A 20,665-nucleotide genomic window follows, 5' to 3' on the forward strand; every position below is an offset into this window, starting at 1 on the left:
AATCATTAAAAAACCATCTCAAACCCTGCAGCACTTCAGCTCTACCAGGATAAAGATCATCTCACCTCCCAACACCAGAAGCTGAGCCTGGGATGTTCAGTTCTAGACAACTTGTTAAGAGGTGGCATTCCTTTAGTGGGAATCACGGAGCTTGCCGGGGAGAGTTCTGCTGGGAAGACTCAGATTAGTTTACAACTGTGTCTGTGTGTGCAATATCCTTACAAATATGGTGGATTAGAGTCTGGTAAGTGCTGAACTGTAAATATGGATTGATTTTCCATTTGGAGGAATATACTGTCTGTAGGAACATCATTAARGCAGGTGCACATGTTGAGTGCATGTCTAGCTTCAGTAGGAAGCCAGTCAGTGAGTAATGAATCTCTTCTTTACAGAGAGGAAATCTYGCTGTGCACATCCTGCAGCACAACATAACTTAATTCAAAATTACTGTTGGCTGTTGTTTGCCTGCCTGCCACTCTGAGTTAAACTAAACACACTCAAACAATGTAAGAAAAGTATTGCTGTCATGAGTGTTCATTGACTCCTCAGGTAACAGTCTCAGGGAAACAGCTCAGCAGATAGCATTCCACAAACATCTTGGTACATATTCCCTAGCTGGAGTGTCTTTTTTTTTTTGGTAACAATAATTATAATGATTTACAGAATAAAATTGATGGAAATATAATTGAAGAAAGGTAATACTGTTTTGTATCTGTGATTTTCCTGGTTTTGCTAAAGTCTACAGGTTTGGTCTTTGAGTATTTTTTTTTACTCTTGTATCACATTAATCTAACTCCTAATTTATTTATTTTTTGCTRTTCTATGCTCCTGTAGAAAGGGAAGAAACCTATGTCATTTCTGAGAGTTCTGGTAATCTGCCTTAGGTGTGTTTTGCCTGTGACCTTGCTGTTCCTTCCATACAGCCCTGGCTTTATCTGGCAGCTCAGTGGCTCCTTGTGGGGAAACTTAGTAATTCCCTGAACTGTATCCACCCATGTGGAAAAATCATGGACTGTACAAATTAAKATCTTGCTTAAAGGGATGTGAGGAGCCTGTGGCTTACATTACATGTCATTAATCAGAGCAGAAGAATTGTATTTTGTTCTGTTCCTTTGTGTGTTGCTGCTAACTGCTGCACGTAGTTTGAATGMAAATACATTTTTATCCCTGCTCCAGCACTTCTCCCTGTTTATGTTAAAATCAAGGAACAAACYAGAATGAGGTACAGAAGAAGGTGCCCAGCACCCAAATGACACTCTTGTGTGATGAGAAATACAGACATTAAAGTTTACATAAGCTATGAGGATTTTTATCCTTTAGGAAATATGAGAACAGCAAAGCTTAGAAACTCTCACAGAACTTGGTGCTACCAGTGCAAGATTAATCTCAATGCTAAAACTTTACTACTGGTATAAAATTATTGTACATTGTATTTTTTTGGTGCTTGGAAACTTCCCTTCTTATAAGTGGTGATGTTGAAATACATTTCTTTAAACATTTGCTTCATTAAATTCAGTGCTAGTCTTGCTTATGATTCTCAGTGCAGGGAGGTTGGCAGCAAAGTAAACAAAGGCCTCCTTTGCCTYCAGGATATCTTTCTGCTGTTCTAGGAATGTCAGTTGTGTTCAATTGTGTGTTGGCTGAATTTATTTTATATGCCCATATTCATAAGTAATACATTAATATAATGGAACAAATTAATATCCATATTAGAATTCTGAATTAGAAAACAAAGCTTGCTACTGATTCTTTTTAACAAACAGGTTTGGTGCATGACAGATGATGATCATAGGAATCAAAATTTGTCCTTTTTGAGGTTGAGGGGTTTCAGTGGGTTTTATTCTTTTTTTTTTTTTGGTGTTATTTTTTTGTCAACCAGCATAACACATTTATTGGCCTGAATAATAGATTTGATGAAATAGCTGATTTCTGTTGGGGTTTTGTTTGATCTGTGATGAAAGATTCTTTGGTGATCCCTGACTGAGTTCTTAAGAGCATGTCTCAGCTTCTTTGTCAAAAGTGATTCCTACTCTGGCTCTTGACTTGTGTTGGCAGCTTCCCAATAATCTGTAAGTAGCACAATGCCATGGACTTTTYTGTTGTACTGATCTCCTCTTTTTATTTAGGTTAAGACAAGTCACCATTAAAGATTTGTGACTATTAAGTGTTTTTGTTTTGTAACTAGGCATCAGCCTTTTATACTTTATTTAGTTATTTGTCAGACTCTTCTAGCCTTACAAACTAAACTTCATGGACAGAAGATAGTCCATAAAGCAGAACTGTTCTTATGAAAGAATAAGTATATTTTCTTTTTCCACAAGTTTTTCAGTAAAAAAAATTACTAAATAACTGTTAACTTGAACTTTAAAATTGCTGGCATGAATTTACCACAAGGATAGTGTGTATCTATACAGATCAGTTAAACTGAGGTTGCTGGACTAGTGGAACAGAGACGACCACATTTTTGCTTCTCCAGCTCTTTTTTTTTTACCTGCAGATATTACAACTGTAGGATTCCCTTTTTTTTTGCCTCAATTTACTTGTTCATCAGGTGTAAGTGTGAAACTGGACTGCAATTACGTTTGTAACAGATAAGCTTGCTTGTTTTATACTCTTTTGTTTCTGCCTTGTGTTTGTACCTGTCTGTTTTTATATACTGTACTGAAATTACCAGCAAAGAAGATTTTTAGGACAAAATTACATTTCTTTTCCTCCAGGAAAATTACATATTTTTTCAGCAATTTTCTCAGATCTTCTGTTTTGAAGTTTCAATGTTGCAATAACTCTGGATCAAAATACAATTATTTAATCAGTGGAGCATCCATCTATCTGGAAATGCAAATCTGCATCTGAAAGAGCCCCAGTGACTAGGAAATCTGAAGTAACAGACATGCCATCCTTTTTAAGTAAACCAATGAGAGGACAAGGGACATCCTGCTTAAGGCAGGTCTGGTTTTTAGAAAGCAGATGATTTCTCTGTGAACCCAGTATTCACAGTACRGAAATCCCTGTCTTTCAGAATTAGGCAAAACTGTGCAAAGGCAGTCAGCTTCAATAAAAATAGCTGARAAGGTCAGAATGCTTTACCTTAGGAGCCGTTGTCTCAAGAAAAGTTACCACAGGTATTTTTAGTGCAAAATTCAGAAACCACATGAGCTTAAGGAAGCTGCATATCTTTGGGTTTTTATTTTCTGTTTACTTGGGTTTGAATTTGCACCATTATGATTTTCAGTTTTGTGGTGTAACTGTTGTATTATTGGCTTGTTTCAGTGAGTGTGCTAGGTACACATCATGCCAAATTTATGTTTAGAAATGTTTCTTGGATTACTGGCTTTTTAGCAATCATGAAATTGAATGTTTGATAGGACTGCCCTTAGTAAAGATACTCTTCAACAACAGTAACACTCTCTTAATAAAKAAAATRATGCTTGTAATTGTGMTTCCTTTTCCCAACACCTTTGATKYGTATGGGTAATTTTCTCTGCAGTAACAYACACTTGTTAATCAAGAAACCATAGTGAAAATCTAGACATCACTCACAGAACTGTGATTGAAGTATAATGGTTTTTATCATTTTCAGGAAGTTAGTTGGAATGAGATTGGATAAATGATCCTCTAAAACTGACTTAGAAATTGTGGTGATCAATACCCTTCCATATGTAAATTTAAAACCAAGAAGCTAGAAAGCACTGAGCAATATGAATCAAAAATACTAGCACTGATTTTGGCTGGCATAGTTAATATATTTCRTAGTGCTGTGTTTTGGATTTCTGACTGAAACGGGCCATCTGTGCAGTGTAATTGTGTTTGTGGGTTGAATAAACTGTGATACTTTTGATCACCAAGGGCAGGTGGGCAGGTGTTCCACAGCTCTGCATAGTGAGTGTCACCCAGGTGTGAGTACAAAATCCAGTGTCCCAGCACTGAAAAAAGAAACAAGCAACTGCAAGGAAGTCACAGGAGTGGGGTTTTTGTTCATCATTGATTCAACATGGTTGCAGAAAAARAAGGTAACATGGATGTCCAGGTCCATATGTGTATCTTTTGAGTGCAGAATGTCTGATACAATTTGTGCTGTTAAGAAAAGYGTGTGTGTAAGAGCCCTGTTGTAACCACAGGTGGTTTCCTTGGCTGCAGGAGCTGTCTACATTTGTACAGAAGATGTGTTCCCAAGCAAACGTTTGCAGCAGCTCATAGAKCAACAGCACAAGCTGCGTGCAGATGTTCCAGCTGAAATCATACAGAAGATCAGATTTGGAAACAGTATTTTTGTTGAGCGTGCAGCAGATCTGGTAAGTGGTGGCACAAAGTAAGWATGTTTCTAAGACTTGATGAATAATGGATTTGAGGTAGTATTTTATAGTTAATGGTTCCTTAGTGGAAGAGCAGCAGAATCTGTAACTTGTTTGGAATATTTAATGGTAGTCTTATGTCCCGAGTGTTTCAGTGAGAACCACTCCGTCCTCAGGCAGGCTGAGAAAGTTGGGGCTGTTCAGCCTGGAGAAGAGGAAGTTGTGTGGGGACCTCATAGGAGCCTTCAGTGTCTGAAGAGGCTGCAGGGAAGCTGGAGAGGGACTCTCTGTCAGGAACTGTAGAGATAGGGCAAGAGTACAAATTGAAAGAGTGGAAATTTAGGTTAGATATTGGGAAGAAATTCTTTACTGAATTTCTATAAATTCAGGGTGGTGAGATAATGAAACAGGTTGCTCAGAGAAATCGTGGCTGCCCCATCCCTGGCATTGTTTAGGGCCAGGCTGGATGTGGCTCTGAGCAACCTGGCCTAGTGTGAGGTGTCCCTGCCCATGGCAGGGGGTTGGGACTGGATGATCTTTTAAGGTCCAACCCTTAACATTCTGTTACTCTGCAAAAACAGGAGCAGTTTAGGATTGTAGTATTACACCCTTGAGATTTTGAAGTATCAGTAAAGTCAGAGCTGCAGGTAATTGTAGGTTGAAATTTGGTCTCTTCAGTTTTCTCTTCAATAAAAMCACCAGATGTGGTTACTGGTGAGACTTAAAAATCCATGAGCTGCCTTCACGATCAGAAATTCCTGGAGATCATGTTGCAGTGGCGATTGCTGCAGTTCACTCTCGTGATGTGCCAGCAGGGTTCTCTGCCTTGTGTCACCGTGGCTGTGTGTCTGTGTGGCAGGACACCTTCCAGCAGTGCATCACCAGGCGGCTGTCCCTGCTGCTGGCTCGGGGCATGGTGCGCCTCGTGGTCATCGACTCCATCGCCGCCCTGTTCCGCTGCGAGTTCGGCCCTTCCGAGTCTGYGCTGAAGGCTCGGTATTTGCAGACCTTTGGGGCACAGCTTCACAGCCTGAGCACCAGGTTCAGGACACCCATCATGTGCATCAATCAGGTATGATATCAAATTGCTTCTTATTCTAGAGGGACTGTTTAATAAACAGTCACATTTTATAGCTGACTATTGACTGATGGAAACTGAAGCTTCCTTAAACTGAAGCTTCCTTAAACTGATGTACTTTAGTACATGTTAACTACTCAAAGTCTATTATTTAAGTGTTTATAGACTGTTAATGTTCTCAAAAGTTGCCCACTAAAGCTAACAAAAATAGGTATGTATAGCAACTGCACATGTGGGTTTTGTGGGTTTTTCTTAACAAGCATCTAGAAGTAGCATAATTCATGTAAGCTGCAGCTTGCTAAATAGTTCTAACACTGTCAACTCAGCTTGTAACTCACAACTCCCTTTTAATTTGCCTTGAAAGAATAAGGGATTTCTAACTTGGCTTAATATATGATGTAATAACTTGGATTTTCTTGTCTTTGTTCCCCTCTGTGCCCTACTGCTTGCTCAATACATAACCCTAGGTCAGCTGCAAACCTTGTTTTTGTGCTTCAGGTAACGGATGCAGTGAGTGAGTCGGAAGCTGCTCAGTGCAGTTGTAGGTGAGTCATCCACAAAGTGTGTGACAATGTCAAACACAGCAGCACTGAGCCACTCTGTTCTCTCTACATCCAGTGTAAGCTACAAGGTCATGTGAGGAGCAGTGGGGCATTTACCCAGCAATGCTGAATTTGCTGGATATCAGTAATAACTCATGCTGTGAAAAAGAAACTCATATATTGTACATTGCAATCCCTAATCACAAACTAGCAGGGAAAAAAATCCCTGGAGTTGATGGCTGGTGTACTGGCTTACACAAGAATATTTTTGCATCTTGTCTCTGATATAACTGAGTACACCTTCTGTCTGCTTAAAAAATATAGCAACCAAACCTTAGCAGATGGCTTTGTCAGTGGCTAAACCAAAATAATAACTTTTGACACCAAGATGTTAACAGGATTCAAATGTATGTATTTGTTGTTTGAATCCTAACTATAACCCTGATTTAGTATRTAAGACGGGTCTTAGATAAATGGGTGCTTGTGAGAAGTTCACAAGTGTCCTTCTGAGTCTGAAACTGACACAGAACAAGGATAAGATTAAAATATTCTTTTTCCTGGTTATCCTGCATTTTTTTTACTGGAGAAATTGCTCTTTTTTTCCAGGGAAAAAGATTGTTTTAAACCTTGGGTTAAAAGTCATACATATGCAGTGTTTTGTTTACTCAACATTTCTAAATATACYTGCAAATGGAATCCAAGGCCATCAATTACAGACTTCAAATCTTCAAATATTAAAAGTTCAACCATCTTTCTCCTGTGGTTTTCCTGTTGCAAGAGGGGCCTGTCCASACAGAGGCAGGTATTCTCCATGGCTGTAGCTGAGAGAATTGACAGTTCTGTATAGCAGCACTTCTCCAGCTGTTTCCTTGCTACAGAGAGAATCTAAGTTTTGTGAGTAAACCCTGTCACCTCTGTCTTCATAGACTTATAGTTTTTGCTATAGCAAAGTTTCCTAGAGATGTGGTAAAAGATGTCTTCCAGTGCAATTTTGTTACAGCAGAAGTGWAAATACTCCATATGAAATCCATGCATGCAGAAATGTCTAATACTTTCTTTATAGGATAGTGGGTAACAAAGTCACTCCAGCACTTGGAATAACCTGGTCCAATCAGCTGCTGATGAGACTGATGGTCAGCCGGATATCACTGCCTGGACAATCATCYGGAGTGGCATCACACAGCGCTGGAAGCATGAGGATTTTAAGGGTAGTGTTTGCTCCTCATCTCCCTCCATCCTTTTGCTACTATACAGTACAGCTGGAAGGTGTAAAAGGAATAAAATAACCCTTTTGCACAGTAAAGCATCCTGCTCAAAAAATGTATCAGAACTACTTTGCTTCAGGCAGGAGTACCAGCAAAATGCAACTCTTCCTAGTTGAGAGAAATGAATGGTGAAGTATATGAACAATGATATGACTGCATTTAGCCTTGTCTGCATTGTGAAAGAAGATCTTTCCACACTTGGATATTCAGCTTTTCCTTGTGCAATCAGTGTCCTGAAAGTTCTGAAGGAGAGTGAAGCTGTGGGCAGGCGGGGGGGCTGCACAGTGGAGTGGGATGTAGCAATCCCCATGATGGCTAATTTTAATAGCATGCTAATCTGCAAACAGCATTTACTGCAGTTGTGTACCCACTCTGTTTCCAGACACAAAGCGACTCGAATTCAACCAGTTAATTGCCTGCTGCTGGTTCTGGGTCTCATAGAACTGGTCTCTGGTCTCTCTTCTGCCAATTAAGGATAGCCATTCTTCACCACCAAGCAGCTGTCCTATTTTAAAACCACTTGTTATTAAGATTTTAAAGAAAGTAATACCATAAAGGTACTCGATTTTAACATCTTACTGTAAGAATTAAAGTTTTACTGCCTTTGTACTAGAGAAGAATATCTGGCTTCACAACACTCTTAAAAATATTTTTAATAGTTCATTTCCACTCTTTTCCTGCTTTCCAGTCCCTTCCCTTCATAGCAAAAGCCTCWTTAGCCTCTTTCAACCCACATCCCMCATCCCCTGTTCTGTTTGCCCATTGCTGAAGCTGTGTTACCTCAGGGCAAGGTCTCTCTTTGTGTTCTTCCTGATGCCCTGCCCTGCTCTGTGTTTTGCTGGATCAGCATTCTACATGGGCRTCTGGATTGCTGCCTCTCATGTCCTCTGTCCCTTCTGCTGGCTCTCAGCTCAGCCRTGATCCTGAATGGCACCTTCTGATGTTTCCATCCCTTCAGATGTTACTGCTCTTCTCAAGTGATTTTTGTTGTTTAGTTACAGCTTCACATGGTTTTTCTTCCCATCTTTCCCCTATTTTTGTTACCTTTTTTCTGTTATTTTCAGACCACTGCCACAACACCCACTCTTCTTATGGCTGTATTTTTCCATCACTCTATTCCATATGAAAGCAAGCCAGGTGAAGTAACACTTTCCAAAGGCCTCTGTTCTTGGGTGCCTGCTCCTGTCAGTGAGTGATGCTCACTTGCATCACACACTGATCGAGCTTTCAGGTTTTTACTCCTGCTGCCTCCCCAACTGGCCCAGACAAGAACTGCACGTGTTTCTGTGGAGTTGCATTGCTCAGGTCTGTCTTTTGGCCAAGGAACCCTGTGTTTGTGAAACAGCTTCCCCTTCTGCCTTTTCCCCATTCACATTCCTTCAGGACATTCATCCATCTTTTCATGTGGAAGCGTGCAGCTGCGTAGCAGAAAGGAAAAGTTCTGGCTGGCTATACACTGYCTCAGCTATGGCAAGACTTCTCAAGGAACAAGGAAAAGAGATGCTGCCTTAGGAAGTTCCAGAGGAGAACAGGCACAGCTTGAAGCTTCCTTGAAGGAAGGAGACTGTAAGCAAGCAGAAAGGATGAGTTGCTTTCACTGCCTTTGGCAATCCCTTCATATGTCTCAGAGGACTTTGTGCAAATAGTACAAGTTGTGTCTAAATTTTCTAAAATGTCTTAATTCTCTGTATTTGGAAATGACTGCACAGTGTTTTTTTAATAAAATTCAACCATGAAGCTTAGAAGCCTTTGTGTACTCTAAGGAAAAAGAGTGCCACAGCTCAGATGCAGGGCCACCTCCTTCAAACCCTTACCTTCCATGCCTCCTTCCTGACAATTTTAATAAGGATCAACTAATGCAGCACAGGTAACATTCCAGTTCTATTCCTGGCCTGTGTATGTGGGCTGGAATTGCAGCCAAGATAATGTTCATCCTATTGTGCTGACTGGAAAAAAACAGCAGGCACAAAGATGTATCTGATTAATGGGAGTCATCAACCCCTACCTGGATATTCATTTACAGAAGAGCCTCATCAAGTCCTGGGCTCCAGTGCCAGGAGTTTGCCTCRCTGGGAGCCATGTTCAGAACCGTTTGTTCTTGTTCTGTAATATTTTGATCACTCTTTTTTTGCAACTTGACTGCTTGCAGGAACAGGCTCAAGTGTTAAAAGTCACAAATGGGTTTGTAATCAAAGTTCAGGTTACCTGGTAAAAACCACTTTTACCAACAAATACAAGTAACGTTTTACCTTCTCAGGTGTTCTGTCATTGCTCCTGTTATCGGTTATTTCCCTCTCCAGCTGAGTCAGAGTGCATTACTTCCAGTTTGTCTCCTGGCTCTTCAGCACACACAAACCCCAGAATCTCAAATGCAGCTGAGCCCCACGAGGTGCACAGCCAACACTCAGTCACTCCACTTCCTGCCCTGTCCTTCAGTCCCACCCCAGGCAGCAGCCCAGGATGTCCATCTGACCCAAGTGCAGTTTTGGGGCTGCAAACCCTCATGGGAACCTGACACAGCACCTGTCTTTTGAAGCCTTGTGTTATAAGTGTTGAAATATGCTTAAGTTTTAATAAACGCAATTTAAGAACCTTCCCTTTATACAGCTTTATTCATCTTTGGGTTTCACAACTGAGATTTGTTTCTATACAAAAAAAAAAACTGAAGTAGTTTTTACAAACAAGATTTACAGTCTAGAATGTATTGTCTTTATCCTGCAAGACTACATTTAAATATTTTTCTACACTTATTAATATTAAAAAATTAAATGACACTTGAGAAAYTTCAAATATTTTAAAATTACACTACAAATCTGTGATGGATTTCAAGAGGCCTTTTTTCAGCAGAAAGCTCAAATAGGATTCTGGGATTGCTCCTTTGGAAAAGGAGAAYTATATTCATTTGTACTTAGTAAAGAATTTATACAACTGACCTATTGATAAAACAGACGTRGTAAAACATGCTGAACAATTTCATTAAAAATTTCTTGTTCAAATCACAGTGTTTTGCTGCTGTTACAGGTAACRTTTGTGGAAGTTTATTTTCTACAGTTTTATGGGGTAAGACAGACAGGTGAACTCTTAATGGGATTTCAACCATAGCTGTGATGAGCAGCAACTACTCATGGAGATCAAATGCAGCWCCTAAAAGCCAGTGTTGGAAAGGTTTTTGGTTTGTTCTTTTAAAATCAAACATTTAAATCACATATCAGGGGCTCTGTGTGGGGATGTCCTGTGTGTTCTCCTTAAAGGAACGCTGACATTACAAATGGTTTTCTGGTTTTGCTGTTGGGTTTTGGGTTTGTTTTTTAAACGAAGTCCTAGAAAACAAAAAAGACCATTGCTGATTGCATGGAACTGACCTGGCTGAATGATCCCGTAACCCAACACCACTAGAATAAAATGCTTCTACTACATAGCTTAAAACTAAAGACTYGGTAGCTTTCCATGCTTGAATTGGGATGAGAGTGTAAATACAGGGAACCTAAGGATAGATCTGGTGTTAAAAATACTTCAYCATTCTTGTTCCATGGGGTATCCACATTTTGGTCTCTATTATGTGTGCCAGCACATTGTAAGAGCAGCTTCAACCTGTTTGATGGAGTTAGAGCATTAAATGAACTTCCAACTGTGGTTTTCTCCTAAGTATTTCTCATTTACAAGCAGCGCTAACGAAGAAGTTTTACAACTTCTGTGACTGTGAATGGGTTTAGAGGAAAAAAAATAATCCTATGTAGATGTTTGAGCTTTTCTTCAATTCTAATAGCTACAACAATCCCCCCCATACTTCTGTAAATTGGGGACAATGAAACTGAACTTCACATCATCATATCTGATACCATTTATTCTGTCAGTACAGACTAACATGACCAAAATTCCATTCTCTTAGCAGCCTTCAGACACAACACATAACCTGTGTAACGAAACCCAAAGTAACTTAAACTCATCAACTACTGTAAACATACTGCCAGTGCAGCACTGCACACCCTTTTTACTAGGYATTTACAACAGAACCACRCCACTTGCAAAATCTCTGGATTCAAATTATACAATTTAAGTACAAATGCTTCTCAAGCTCAAAATCATTTTAATTKACTATGATTCMSGAGTGCTTGGGGAATGARGGTGTAATTTATTGTAAGAAAAAGKACAAACTGTAGATAACTGACTCTTTTTGCATTGTGAAAGTGCAGACACACCACAGCAATAGGTCAGTTACTCCTCCAGAAGAGRAGAAAATAATGAAAGTTACATTTCACAAGACTATTTAGTAAGATCTAAATTCAAGACCAAATATTGCCAATATAGCACACAACCAGAGACAGAAGGGCAACAGGCACCTTTCTATCAGTAATGATTCCATTCATCCCACATCCTGCTGTACACCCTGGACTCACCACTGCTTGCAGGAGAATCTGAAGCCTAACCTGGAGTCCTCGTTATATTTTTATACAAGTTCACTCGTAAAATTTGGGTCAAGGACAAAAATGCCAGATTAGAAACACAACCACACTACTGAGGTTGCMGTTTTACTAACTTGTCTGTCAATTTTAAAGGTCTTTTCTAGTTTTCTGTTTCATCAAAACTGTTGATTTAGTTTGGTGCTGAAGAYATCCAAGAATTATACAATTGGATACTCTGGATGTATTCTTTWTGCAGACTCTTAGCCACAACTAGAAACGTACAAGAGGAAACCCTGAAAGAAAATATTGAGTAAAAGTGAACCATCTGACATATAAATGTACACAAACCACATCCTGACAGTAACTCATCTACGATTCAAATACAGGGAATGTTGACTTTAATTTGGTTTTTGTTTTTTAYGAGTCCTTCTCAAACTGCAAACAGCACAATGTAAGGACTTGGCTACTATTCTCATGGATTTATAGATTAAAGAAATCTGTTCTCAGAAAAAAAAAGTGAACCTTTTAAATATAAGAATTGTTTAATAAGCATTAGTTCAACAACTTAACCTTCCATCACACTTTAAAATACTATATAAAKGATTAAAACATTTAAAAGCACAGTATTAGTAATGCCACCAACAGCAAGATCCTGACCAAGAGAGTTCCCTCACTATCACCATCAACACACCAGTCTTGCACTTTGAAACTCACTGTACACTGTCATTTGGTATGGTTACATAATTTACTGCTATTTACACAGGGTTGGGTTTTTTTCAGAGGTTGCAAAAAGTAATTTTCCTTCAAAGTTGTAAGATGTGGGAAACACATCCTTCAGTTTTAGTAATTCCTTATTACTGAAGCAGTTCTGTGTCTCAATAGTTTTGTGGGGTTTTTTTTGGAAGCGAGACTTTTGTGGGTGTCTCCAAGTGGGGCAGGGCCTGCAGTGCTGCTCAGGCAGCAGGAGCACCTGGTGTGGAACAGGGACTGCTCTGGGTGGCTCCTGGCCGGAGGAGGGGCTGGACATGGGCACCCCTGGCCTGGCAGCCTGACACGGTTCTTASAGCAAAGCCAGCTCCATCTGCCTTTGTGCACAGAGCCCAATTCACCAGTGGGGRTATAGAACACGTTTTACTTTAGGAAGGAAAAAAGAAGTATATATATTACACTTTTTWAATATAAAAAGCTCTTAATAAAAAGATTAAAACTCAAGAGTCAACATTATATGAGTATCTATTGTTAAGATAACCGAGCAACAACCTGTTCCTGCTCRAGTTCATTAATGAATTGCACTATGTGCTAAAACTTCTACATAATTATTAGCAGCATCGACTCTCACCATTGCTAAACTGTCTCTAAAGCAGGTGCACCAAGCGCAGCTTCCTCTGCAGAGATGCTCAGACGGTACCTCCTGGTAAACATTGTTAAGTGCATTACACGGACAACTCTTTGCATCAGTTACTGYAACCAACTTAAAACCGGGTGCAAACCCAGTCAAATACTCACTAMGTACTAAGTCTAATAACTTTTCACAGCCTGTTCAAATACTACAACTTACGTATGTTCCTATATTTTACCTCCTTCAGCTGGTGCTGACCWTGAATGAATTTTCCAGCTTTTCCCAAAGTTAATTTTGTTCGACATTTTCCAACTCACAACTATGACCACAAATACATTTGTACACACACTGCTTCGTTTTTTTTTTACTTTCTCATCCAACTTCACACCAGTAAGAATTTTTACAAAAGATGAACAAAATTACAAGCTTTACAGAAAAGCARAAGGAAATCCTAATGTCTATAAAATCCTTAAAACATACATACTTAGTTCCAGCAGCAGTCCTGTATACAGACAGCACACATATATTAACCTAAGTGGATATGTGGTCACACGGGTCACTTGCCACTTACGGCCATCGAGTGCTTCCACGAGGGCCCTTAGCACTGAGTGGTCCTTGCAGAGCAGCTACTCCACAGCGGAACATCCCGGCGTGCAGGTGCCTGCTTCTGCTGTCACCAGCTATTGTGGAGAAAGGCAGGATTTGGGATCAGCATAAGGAAACGTTGGGCACTTTCAGCAAACAGAGAATGGGATTGTGAATTCCAGTGGACAAGCAAGAAAGTCAACCTGAGGCTCGATGTTTCCCTGAGAGCAGCAGCAGCTGCTCTGGAACAGTTGCAGTCCAAAACTTGTGTATTCTTCAACCACACAGGGTAAAGGTTTTTTCCATTTCTCCTGATGCACACAAACCATCCTATATCSATTGATTATTGTGCCCTAAGACTTACATTATCAAAAGTTATGGTCACAGGTATTCCTATTCATTTTATCTAAATGTAACTTACCCCCAGCCATCACTTCTGTAAGATTTAACAGCTCAGTCTAGTGGTTAAGTCATGTCTAAGTGCTGTTTTGCCAAGGCTTCTATCATTACAAGAATCAGTGGTGCCAGGGCAAACCTCACCACTATAGAATGCTCAACTGGAATTTCTACAGTAATGCACATAAATTTATCCATTTCTCATTCCAGCACTGTGTGTATTTACTGCCACACATTTAATTTTAATTGCATTTTCCAACACCATTGCATTTTGGTACGCTGTGAAGGTGTTTGTACTTTTACCTTTTTTTTTTGGCTGCTATAATAGTCAGATCTATTAAAGAAATTTATGTAAGTAGCATGAATGGGAGGAGTGCAATGAGCAGTATGAATCTATAGTTTTCCTTTAGAAGAAAACACCCACTAATGTTGTGTTTAAAATTGTCCCTATTAAAAATTAAAAACAGCAGTCCATTGGAAAAAAAACAACATCATCTACCAGCTAGGTGTTCCTATACACAAGCATGAGGAACCAAAGCTTTGAAGGTCTCAGTGCTTCTTTATTCACACAGGAACATTAGCTAGCTTCTGTCCCAAATCTCAATGCGCCAAATCAGAATGACTGACACTCAGAGCTCGCGAGTCTGTCAGACAATTATTTCGCTCCTGTGTGAAGGGGAAAAAAACAAACAAATTAAGCAGATGTCCAGATAGTTCAAGCAAACAAAAGTACTAGTTTAACAAATGGGAACAAACCTAAGGAACTACTGAGAACCATTTGTGCTGGATAGGGGGATGCTTTCCGGATTCCAATAAACATATTTTTCCCCAATTTTACCTAGCAGTACTGTAAACTACACACACCCTTACAATCCAATCCACACCTGATCAAAACTGCATGAGCCCATTYATGGGAACTGCCATGGGTGTCTATAGTGGAGGAACTACAAAAGTTCACAAGAAGTGGGAACCAATTCTACTGTTGTGTTGTACACACCAACAAAAAAAACTCCTGGAAGTCACACCAATTAAATGCACAGTAAGGATCCATCCAGTCAGGGGCACCTGGGACACATCTCTTTGAAACCCTGGCACTGTTGCTGCAGAGAATTGTGCTTTACCCTGGATTTGTTTTGGCTGAAGCTCACCCTAAGCAAAGTTTTGCTTACACTTCCAACCATARTGAAGTGCAGCACATTCATGACAGGTAAATGTTACAACACCTTTACACCACTGGGGAGTACGAGAGCTGCAGTTGGGGCTTTCCTTCTACTTTAGGACATGTGGTGATGAAGATCCTCACCTACAGTTTTGTTAGTGGAGAAGCAATTTTATCTTCCTAGAATTAGTAGCAGTTACTGTGTTAGTAAAACACACAGCAGTGTTTAGAAGAACGCTGCTCGCTCATTTGACAATTTAAACAGTGATTTGTTAGGTAAAAACAGGCAATGAGGAGTAGCACTTGGGCACACCATGAACAGTTAAGCAAAGTAAGTTTTATATTAGCAGAAGCACAACACAAATCAGACAAACTTTTGAGACTGCTCCTGTGCCACCTCAGAAACAGCAATTACAATGACAGGGCTCTCTGCAATAAAGGGGTCGAAGTAAAAACATACTGAACTGGGCTTTAACAGTTCTTGCATTTTTAAGTTGCTTTTACAAGAACGTAATATTCCTAAGTTTTATATCCACTGGAATAGAAGTCCAAAGCCACAGACTGCTTGGTATTATAAAAGCCAATGCTCTTTACTGGCTGGACTTCAAACCTTTCTTAAAATTAATCATAATTCATTAAAGTGTCACAGAATGATGCCTTGAGCACACACTTCAAACACCTTACTGAAGCAGGACCTTACAATCACTGTGAGTTTATGATTTATCACACTCTTTTTATCCCAAACCCTACTAACAATATTTATTTTTGTAAGAGTATTGTAGGGCTTCTTACTTGAAAATGATCTTCAGTAGCCTTGCCACCCATGTTAAGAACATTCAGAGAACTGGCACGCTTCATGCTGCAACCAGGACAGTGAACATGCAAGGATAAACCGATCAGAATGGCTGAAAACTACAGCTCTAAAAACACAAGTACAACAACGAGCAATGCACAGTGAAGGGAATGGGAACAATGCCCCAAAACTGATCCGAGGGACAGCCTTTAAGGTAACAACTACGGAACTTCAAATATGCTTGTATTCAGTTCTAATTACATATAAACCCCCCAAAATTACAAGCTTCTCAGAGCTTAAACCTTTCAGGCAATTGATTTAACTCAAAATCTCAAATTTTAAAGCACATCAAAATAATACAGTGACTTACACTGAGTTTTAATAAATTATTTAATTATCAGTTTCAATTTTGTGTGGCTTCTTACAAAAGCATCAAAACATTCAGACAGTTTCAGAAAAAACATGTGAAACATGAGTTGTGTAGGCAGCATTTACCTTGAAGAAGCTTCAACAAAAGTTAGTTTGGTACTTTCTGCCTTATTTAGCTAAGTTTTCAGAATCAATTTTTTAAAGCATTTAATTTTTTTTTTAATATTTCAAAGTGAAAGGAAACAAAATGGTTGCTGCTGTTAACTTTGGCTGTGCTTTTGGCTTTACAACACTCCAAGCACTGGTAACAAGCACCCTGGAATATGGTATTGAAASCAATGAAAGAGGGCAAAAAACTGATCACCTACCCAGGAGTTACTGACAGTCAAAGTATTACTGCATTAACTGCAATATCTGCTGCTGTTTGAGATGAGGATTAAAAATTTACCTACATTTCTCAATTATATACAAAATTTAACAAAATATATTTTCAGGTCTGTGTAATGAAGTTCAAGGTCAGCCCTAAGATTCCCATCATGGAATGTCTGACGTCCTTTATGCCAGTGCCTGTCCATGCCTCAGAATGTTCTGCATTTGCTCTGATTTTTCACAAGCTCTTTAACTGTTTCAGAACTAAATGTGGGCTTTGAATACATATTTGATGAACAATTTGAGCTGTTCACAGGACAACAAGCCCTAACCCTGCAGGGCTACCTGCAGCTTGAGACAACTGGCTGAAGCAAACTTTCCAATGCCTTCCAGTAATGTGGAAAGGTTTATCCATACAGATCACATTAAATATAAAGTTTTTCTTTCTACTGAAGCAACACTGCTAACAGTCAAAGGACAAGTTTTAAATGCTTTGGTAAAGCAAAAGCTTAGCAGGACAATGAACCAAAACACAGAGCAACAGCTGCCACACAACACAGGCTGGCTGGTTCTCCCCAGCGCTAAATCTGGATGTTTCAAAAGCCAGAAGCACACAATTTAAAATATTTGACATGAGTGTTAGCAACAACAAAGCAAGGACTCATGCAYGGTGTAAACCTCTCATTTATTCAAGGAAACAGGTACAGAGGTTATATATGGAAGTCAAAGGAAGTTAATCTGTAAAACAAACAAAATGTTACAGACRACTCTCCGAAAGAGCATAAAGGTTTATGGAAAACATTCCAGGGAAAGAGAAAACCCACCAGTAAAAATTCACAAGCATATTTTAGGTTCTTGCTAAAATGCCAATTAAAAAAAATATTCATACCTGAGATATAACTTYGTTTGTGGGTTGGTCTGTTATTTGTTTGGGTTTGTTTAAATCAACATTTTWAAGAACTTTAGTCTGCCAAATGCACTTTTAGTTCCCTTTGGGTTACAAACACAACCGCACAAAGCACATGCAGGTGCATGTTTTTTCCGGTGCATAAATAAGAGCAATAACAAAAGCTTKTTTTTTCCCTTTTAGATTATAAATCTTTAGTGTTCTGCTGTATGGTCAAATTATTTGAGGCGTAAAAATAAAGAACACGAATTAATTGAAGTTAAATTATTACAGAACTGAATTCTGAAAMATAACAAAATTTGAAAAATATGACAAATGAAATATGACAGATACCTTGCTTCAGGTATTGCATGTTTCCAAGAACAATTTTAAGATAATTGCTATTTGTCAAAAAAGCTTTTGCAAGATTGTAAAGAAATAATTTCCCTGATGAGTTTTCCATTTKATTCTCTTCAACCTTCTGTATCAAGCAACAATGTGAACACTAAGTCCTTCCTTCATYCTGTGATGTGAGTGTATTGCTATTCAAGTATTTCTCACTCAGTGCTCACACCAGCACTGTCAATTCCTATTTAGAGAAGCAGAGTATAAACAAGAGGTGTAAATCAAGTTCAAAGTAAAGTCTTCCCAGAGACACAGGCAGGGAAGGGTAAGGGAGGGAGGCACATCAGTGTTCTACCTAGAGTGGCTGCCTTCACAGAAAGGAAGTTTTGTGTGTCTGCCATGTCAGAATTGCAATATTCAGCTATCAAACACACTAAAACCCAAAGGTCTGCATGGYAACAACTGAATATCCCTTTTGCTCCACTCAGAAGCAGAAAAAAAAAATTAAATCTATTTCAGAAAATGAAACCAAAATGATTTCTCAGAATRTCAGTATGTACAACTATATTTTACGACCTACAAAGCTAGTGTTTAATACTAGAAATCTTTGCATTTTTTATTAAAACCAGCTAACATAAATCAGGATTTTACACTCTATTTATTACAAGAACACAAATTACAGTATTTGCTGTTTTGTATACTTCAAGTGCCTATTTACATAAAAGCCTGTCAATGCAATACACTATCGCAAGTTTTAATACATTATTCCTTGGAACTATGGTGACATTTAAAGACAAGACTATTTTGTCAGAAAGGGAAAGCAATGAAAAKATTGCTTTGCTTTCAGTTTTCTTCCACATTAATGCCTTCATCTGAGGAAATGTCATCTGGTTCTACAGACCCCACAGTGTAACTCTTGTTAACGTGGGTAGGTGACTTCAGTCAGGTAACACAACTCAAGCACAGACAGTAACAAGGCAGGTGAGTTCTCACAGGCACTGCGAAGCCAAATATCTTCAGTTATATGTAAGCATAATTTCCTACATCTATAAACATGGGGTTACTTTACCTGCAGAAGGAGTTAGCTGTAAATACTACAGAGAGTAARGAATAAACCTCCTGGCTTTTGTGAAACTGAAAACCTTTCCACATCTCACAAAAATGAGGAGAAAATGCAAAATTAGGTATGGAGATGTATATATATCTATTCATACAACAATATACCAGAACTATGATGTGTGAACTCTGGACAGAATTTAATAGAAACAGAAAACCAATGTATAAAAATGAAGATACTAATCTAATACTGAASAAAAAGAAGGAAATCTCCCTTTTACTCTATTTTGGCTTGCTTTTGTTTGTTCACCCTGAAACATTTTACATTTACACATTTCCTTCTAATCTCATGCTTTCCATAGTTTATCCCAAACTCTCWTCTCAGAGGCAGTTCTTAATGATGGGTCAATAAATGCAAAGGAATTTTGACCTTGAATTCTATTCAGTGCCTTCAACAAAGTGCCTGACAGTGAAATTTTACTTAACTCTAAAATTGAGATCAGGCTACATTTGAAACACATATGCAAGGAAGATAATTCTGCATGTATGGCAGCTGTACATAATGTTTTACAGCTATAAAAACAGTCAGACAAAACTTCACTGGAGCATCCAGAAACCCTGACCTTGAGTGAGGTTTGAGAGTGAGATCCTACCTTTTTGAGACCCTGTCTCAAGTAATATCATCATCATCTACTACTACATTACTCAGATTCAGCTGCTCCATCAGAAGTTACCCCAAGACCTCCAAAATTACTGTTTTAAAGCACAAGTTGACRCTGTCACATTGTTTCCTGTCAATTCAGTTCCAGTTTTCCATAGCAAGGGCAAAAAGCCCTGTAAAATTGACTGCAGTTGTGTTACAGGTGAAGGAAACACCCACAAGCGCCATTATGAAAAACAGCAGGTGCATTTTAACAATTCAACTTCTCTGCAGAAGCCAATCAATTATGCATGACTTTAGGGATTTCTGAGAAATATTACATACATTCAAATCCATAATCCTGTGGTAGATAGGGAAGACTGAGCAGTCAAACTCATTAAGTGTTAATTYTTACCACTGACTTTACAGGGGCCAAAATGTTACTAAGATGAACAACTAAGTTCAAGTTTTCCAACACTCTCCTCGACTCTCTCACATCTGAGATTTCCAAAAACAGAAACCAAGAGGAGCTTCAGCTGGCAATTCTCTTCATGCTCACAGCAATATATAAAGCTCTATCAAGAATATATCAACATAMTAAGCTATATAAAGAATGTTAATTGTGGGCTTACTGTATTCAGGCTTTCACTGTAAAAATCAGTAACATTTATTATTCTCTACTATTCTCTCCATTTTCTGCTGTGTGAAAAGGTTTGTTTTGCAGATAACATTTACTAATCGCTCTATGAAGCTTTTCTAATCTTTAAGTAGGTAAAGTGGCAAAAAGAAAAAAAAAWTATTGTTCAAATAGAGTTAATTCTTACAAGCAAATACAAATCCTCAGATGTTACAGAACTTACAATGGAAGTTTAAGCAGTTATTTCCTATTTTTTTATTTAAGCTATAGCTGTGTATGATGGCTAAGCAGGGAAGGGAGCACTGCCTTAGGATCCAGCTTTGGCTCCAGGGGGGCACAGACCGAGGGACACCAGCACAGCTAAGAACAGATAATTACCCTGGGTTCTTTGGTTCACTGTCCCGGGAATTTCCTCCCTTCAGCTTCCTAACCAGCTTCTCACTGCTGCGTCTAAGGGACGCTCGGAGCTTGCTAAAGGAACCACTGCGCTTTAGAGATCCAGTGCCATCCT

At 39.0% G+C, this 20,665-nt stretch overlaps 2 protein-coding genes across 7 annotated transcripts in view; one reads left to right on the plus strand and one right to left on the minus strand.

Moving 5' to 3' along the window:
• XRCC3 (X-ray repair cross complementing 3) overlaps positions 1–7,611 on the plus strand; it is a 10,655-nt gene extending 3,044 nt beyond the window's left edge. Inside the window, exons 4-8 of the mRNA XM_057365713.1 lie at positions 32–244; positions 4,138–4,292; positions 5,152–5,364; positions 5,869–5,915; positions 6,976–7,611. Coding sequence (XP_057221696.1) covers positions 32–244; positions 4,138–4,292; positions 5,152–5,364; positions 5,869–5,915; positions 6,976–7,198 — 851 coding nt within the window. The 3' untranslated portion in view covers positions 7,199–7,611. The remainder of the gene's footprint in view (positions 1–31; positions 245–4,137; positions 4,293–5,151; positions 5,365–5,868; positions 5,916–6,975) is intronic.
• Positions 7,612–12,078: 4,467 nt separating this feature from the next.
• The window catches only part of KLC1 (kinesin light chain 1), a 45,113-nt gene continuing 36,526 nt past the window's right edge, over positions 12,079–20,665 (minus strand). For 3 of the 6 annotated variants that reach the window (XM_057365715.1, XM_057365716.1, XM_057365714.1), the window contains exons 14-16: positions 20,533–20,663; positions 15,852–15,918; positions 12,079–14,566 (exon numbers count right to left, since the gene is read on the minus strand). In XM_057365715.1, the coding sequence (XP_057221698.1) occupies positions 14,501–14,566; positions 15,852–15,918; positions 20,533–20,663 (264 nt within the window). In that variant the 3' untranslated portion in view covers positions 12,079–14,500. The remainder of the gene's footprint in view (positions 14,567–15,851; positions 15,919–20,532; positions 20,664–20,665) is intronic. The other 3 variants (XM_057365718.1, XM_057365717.1, XM_057365719.1) reach the window with 2 other exon arrangements.

This window comes from Malurus melanocephalus, unplaced genomic scaffold (assembly GCF_030028575.1).
Source record: "Malurus melanocephalus ecotype Western Australia unplaced genomic scaffold, MMel_1.1 scaffold_57, whole genome shotgun sequence".
NCBI lineage: Eukaryota > Metazoa > Chordata > Aves > Passeriformes > Maluridae > Malurus > Malurus melanocephalus.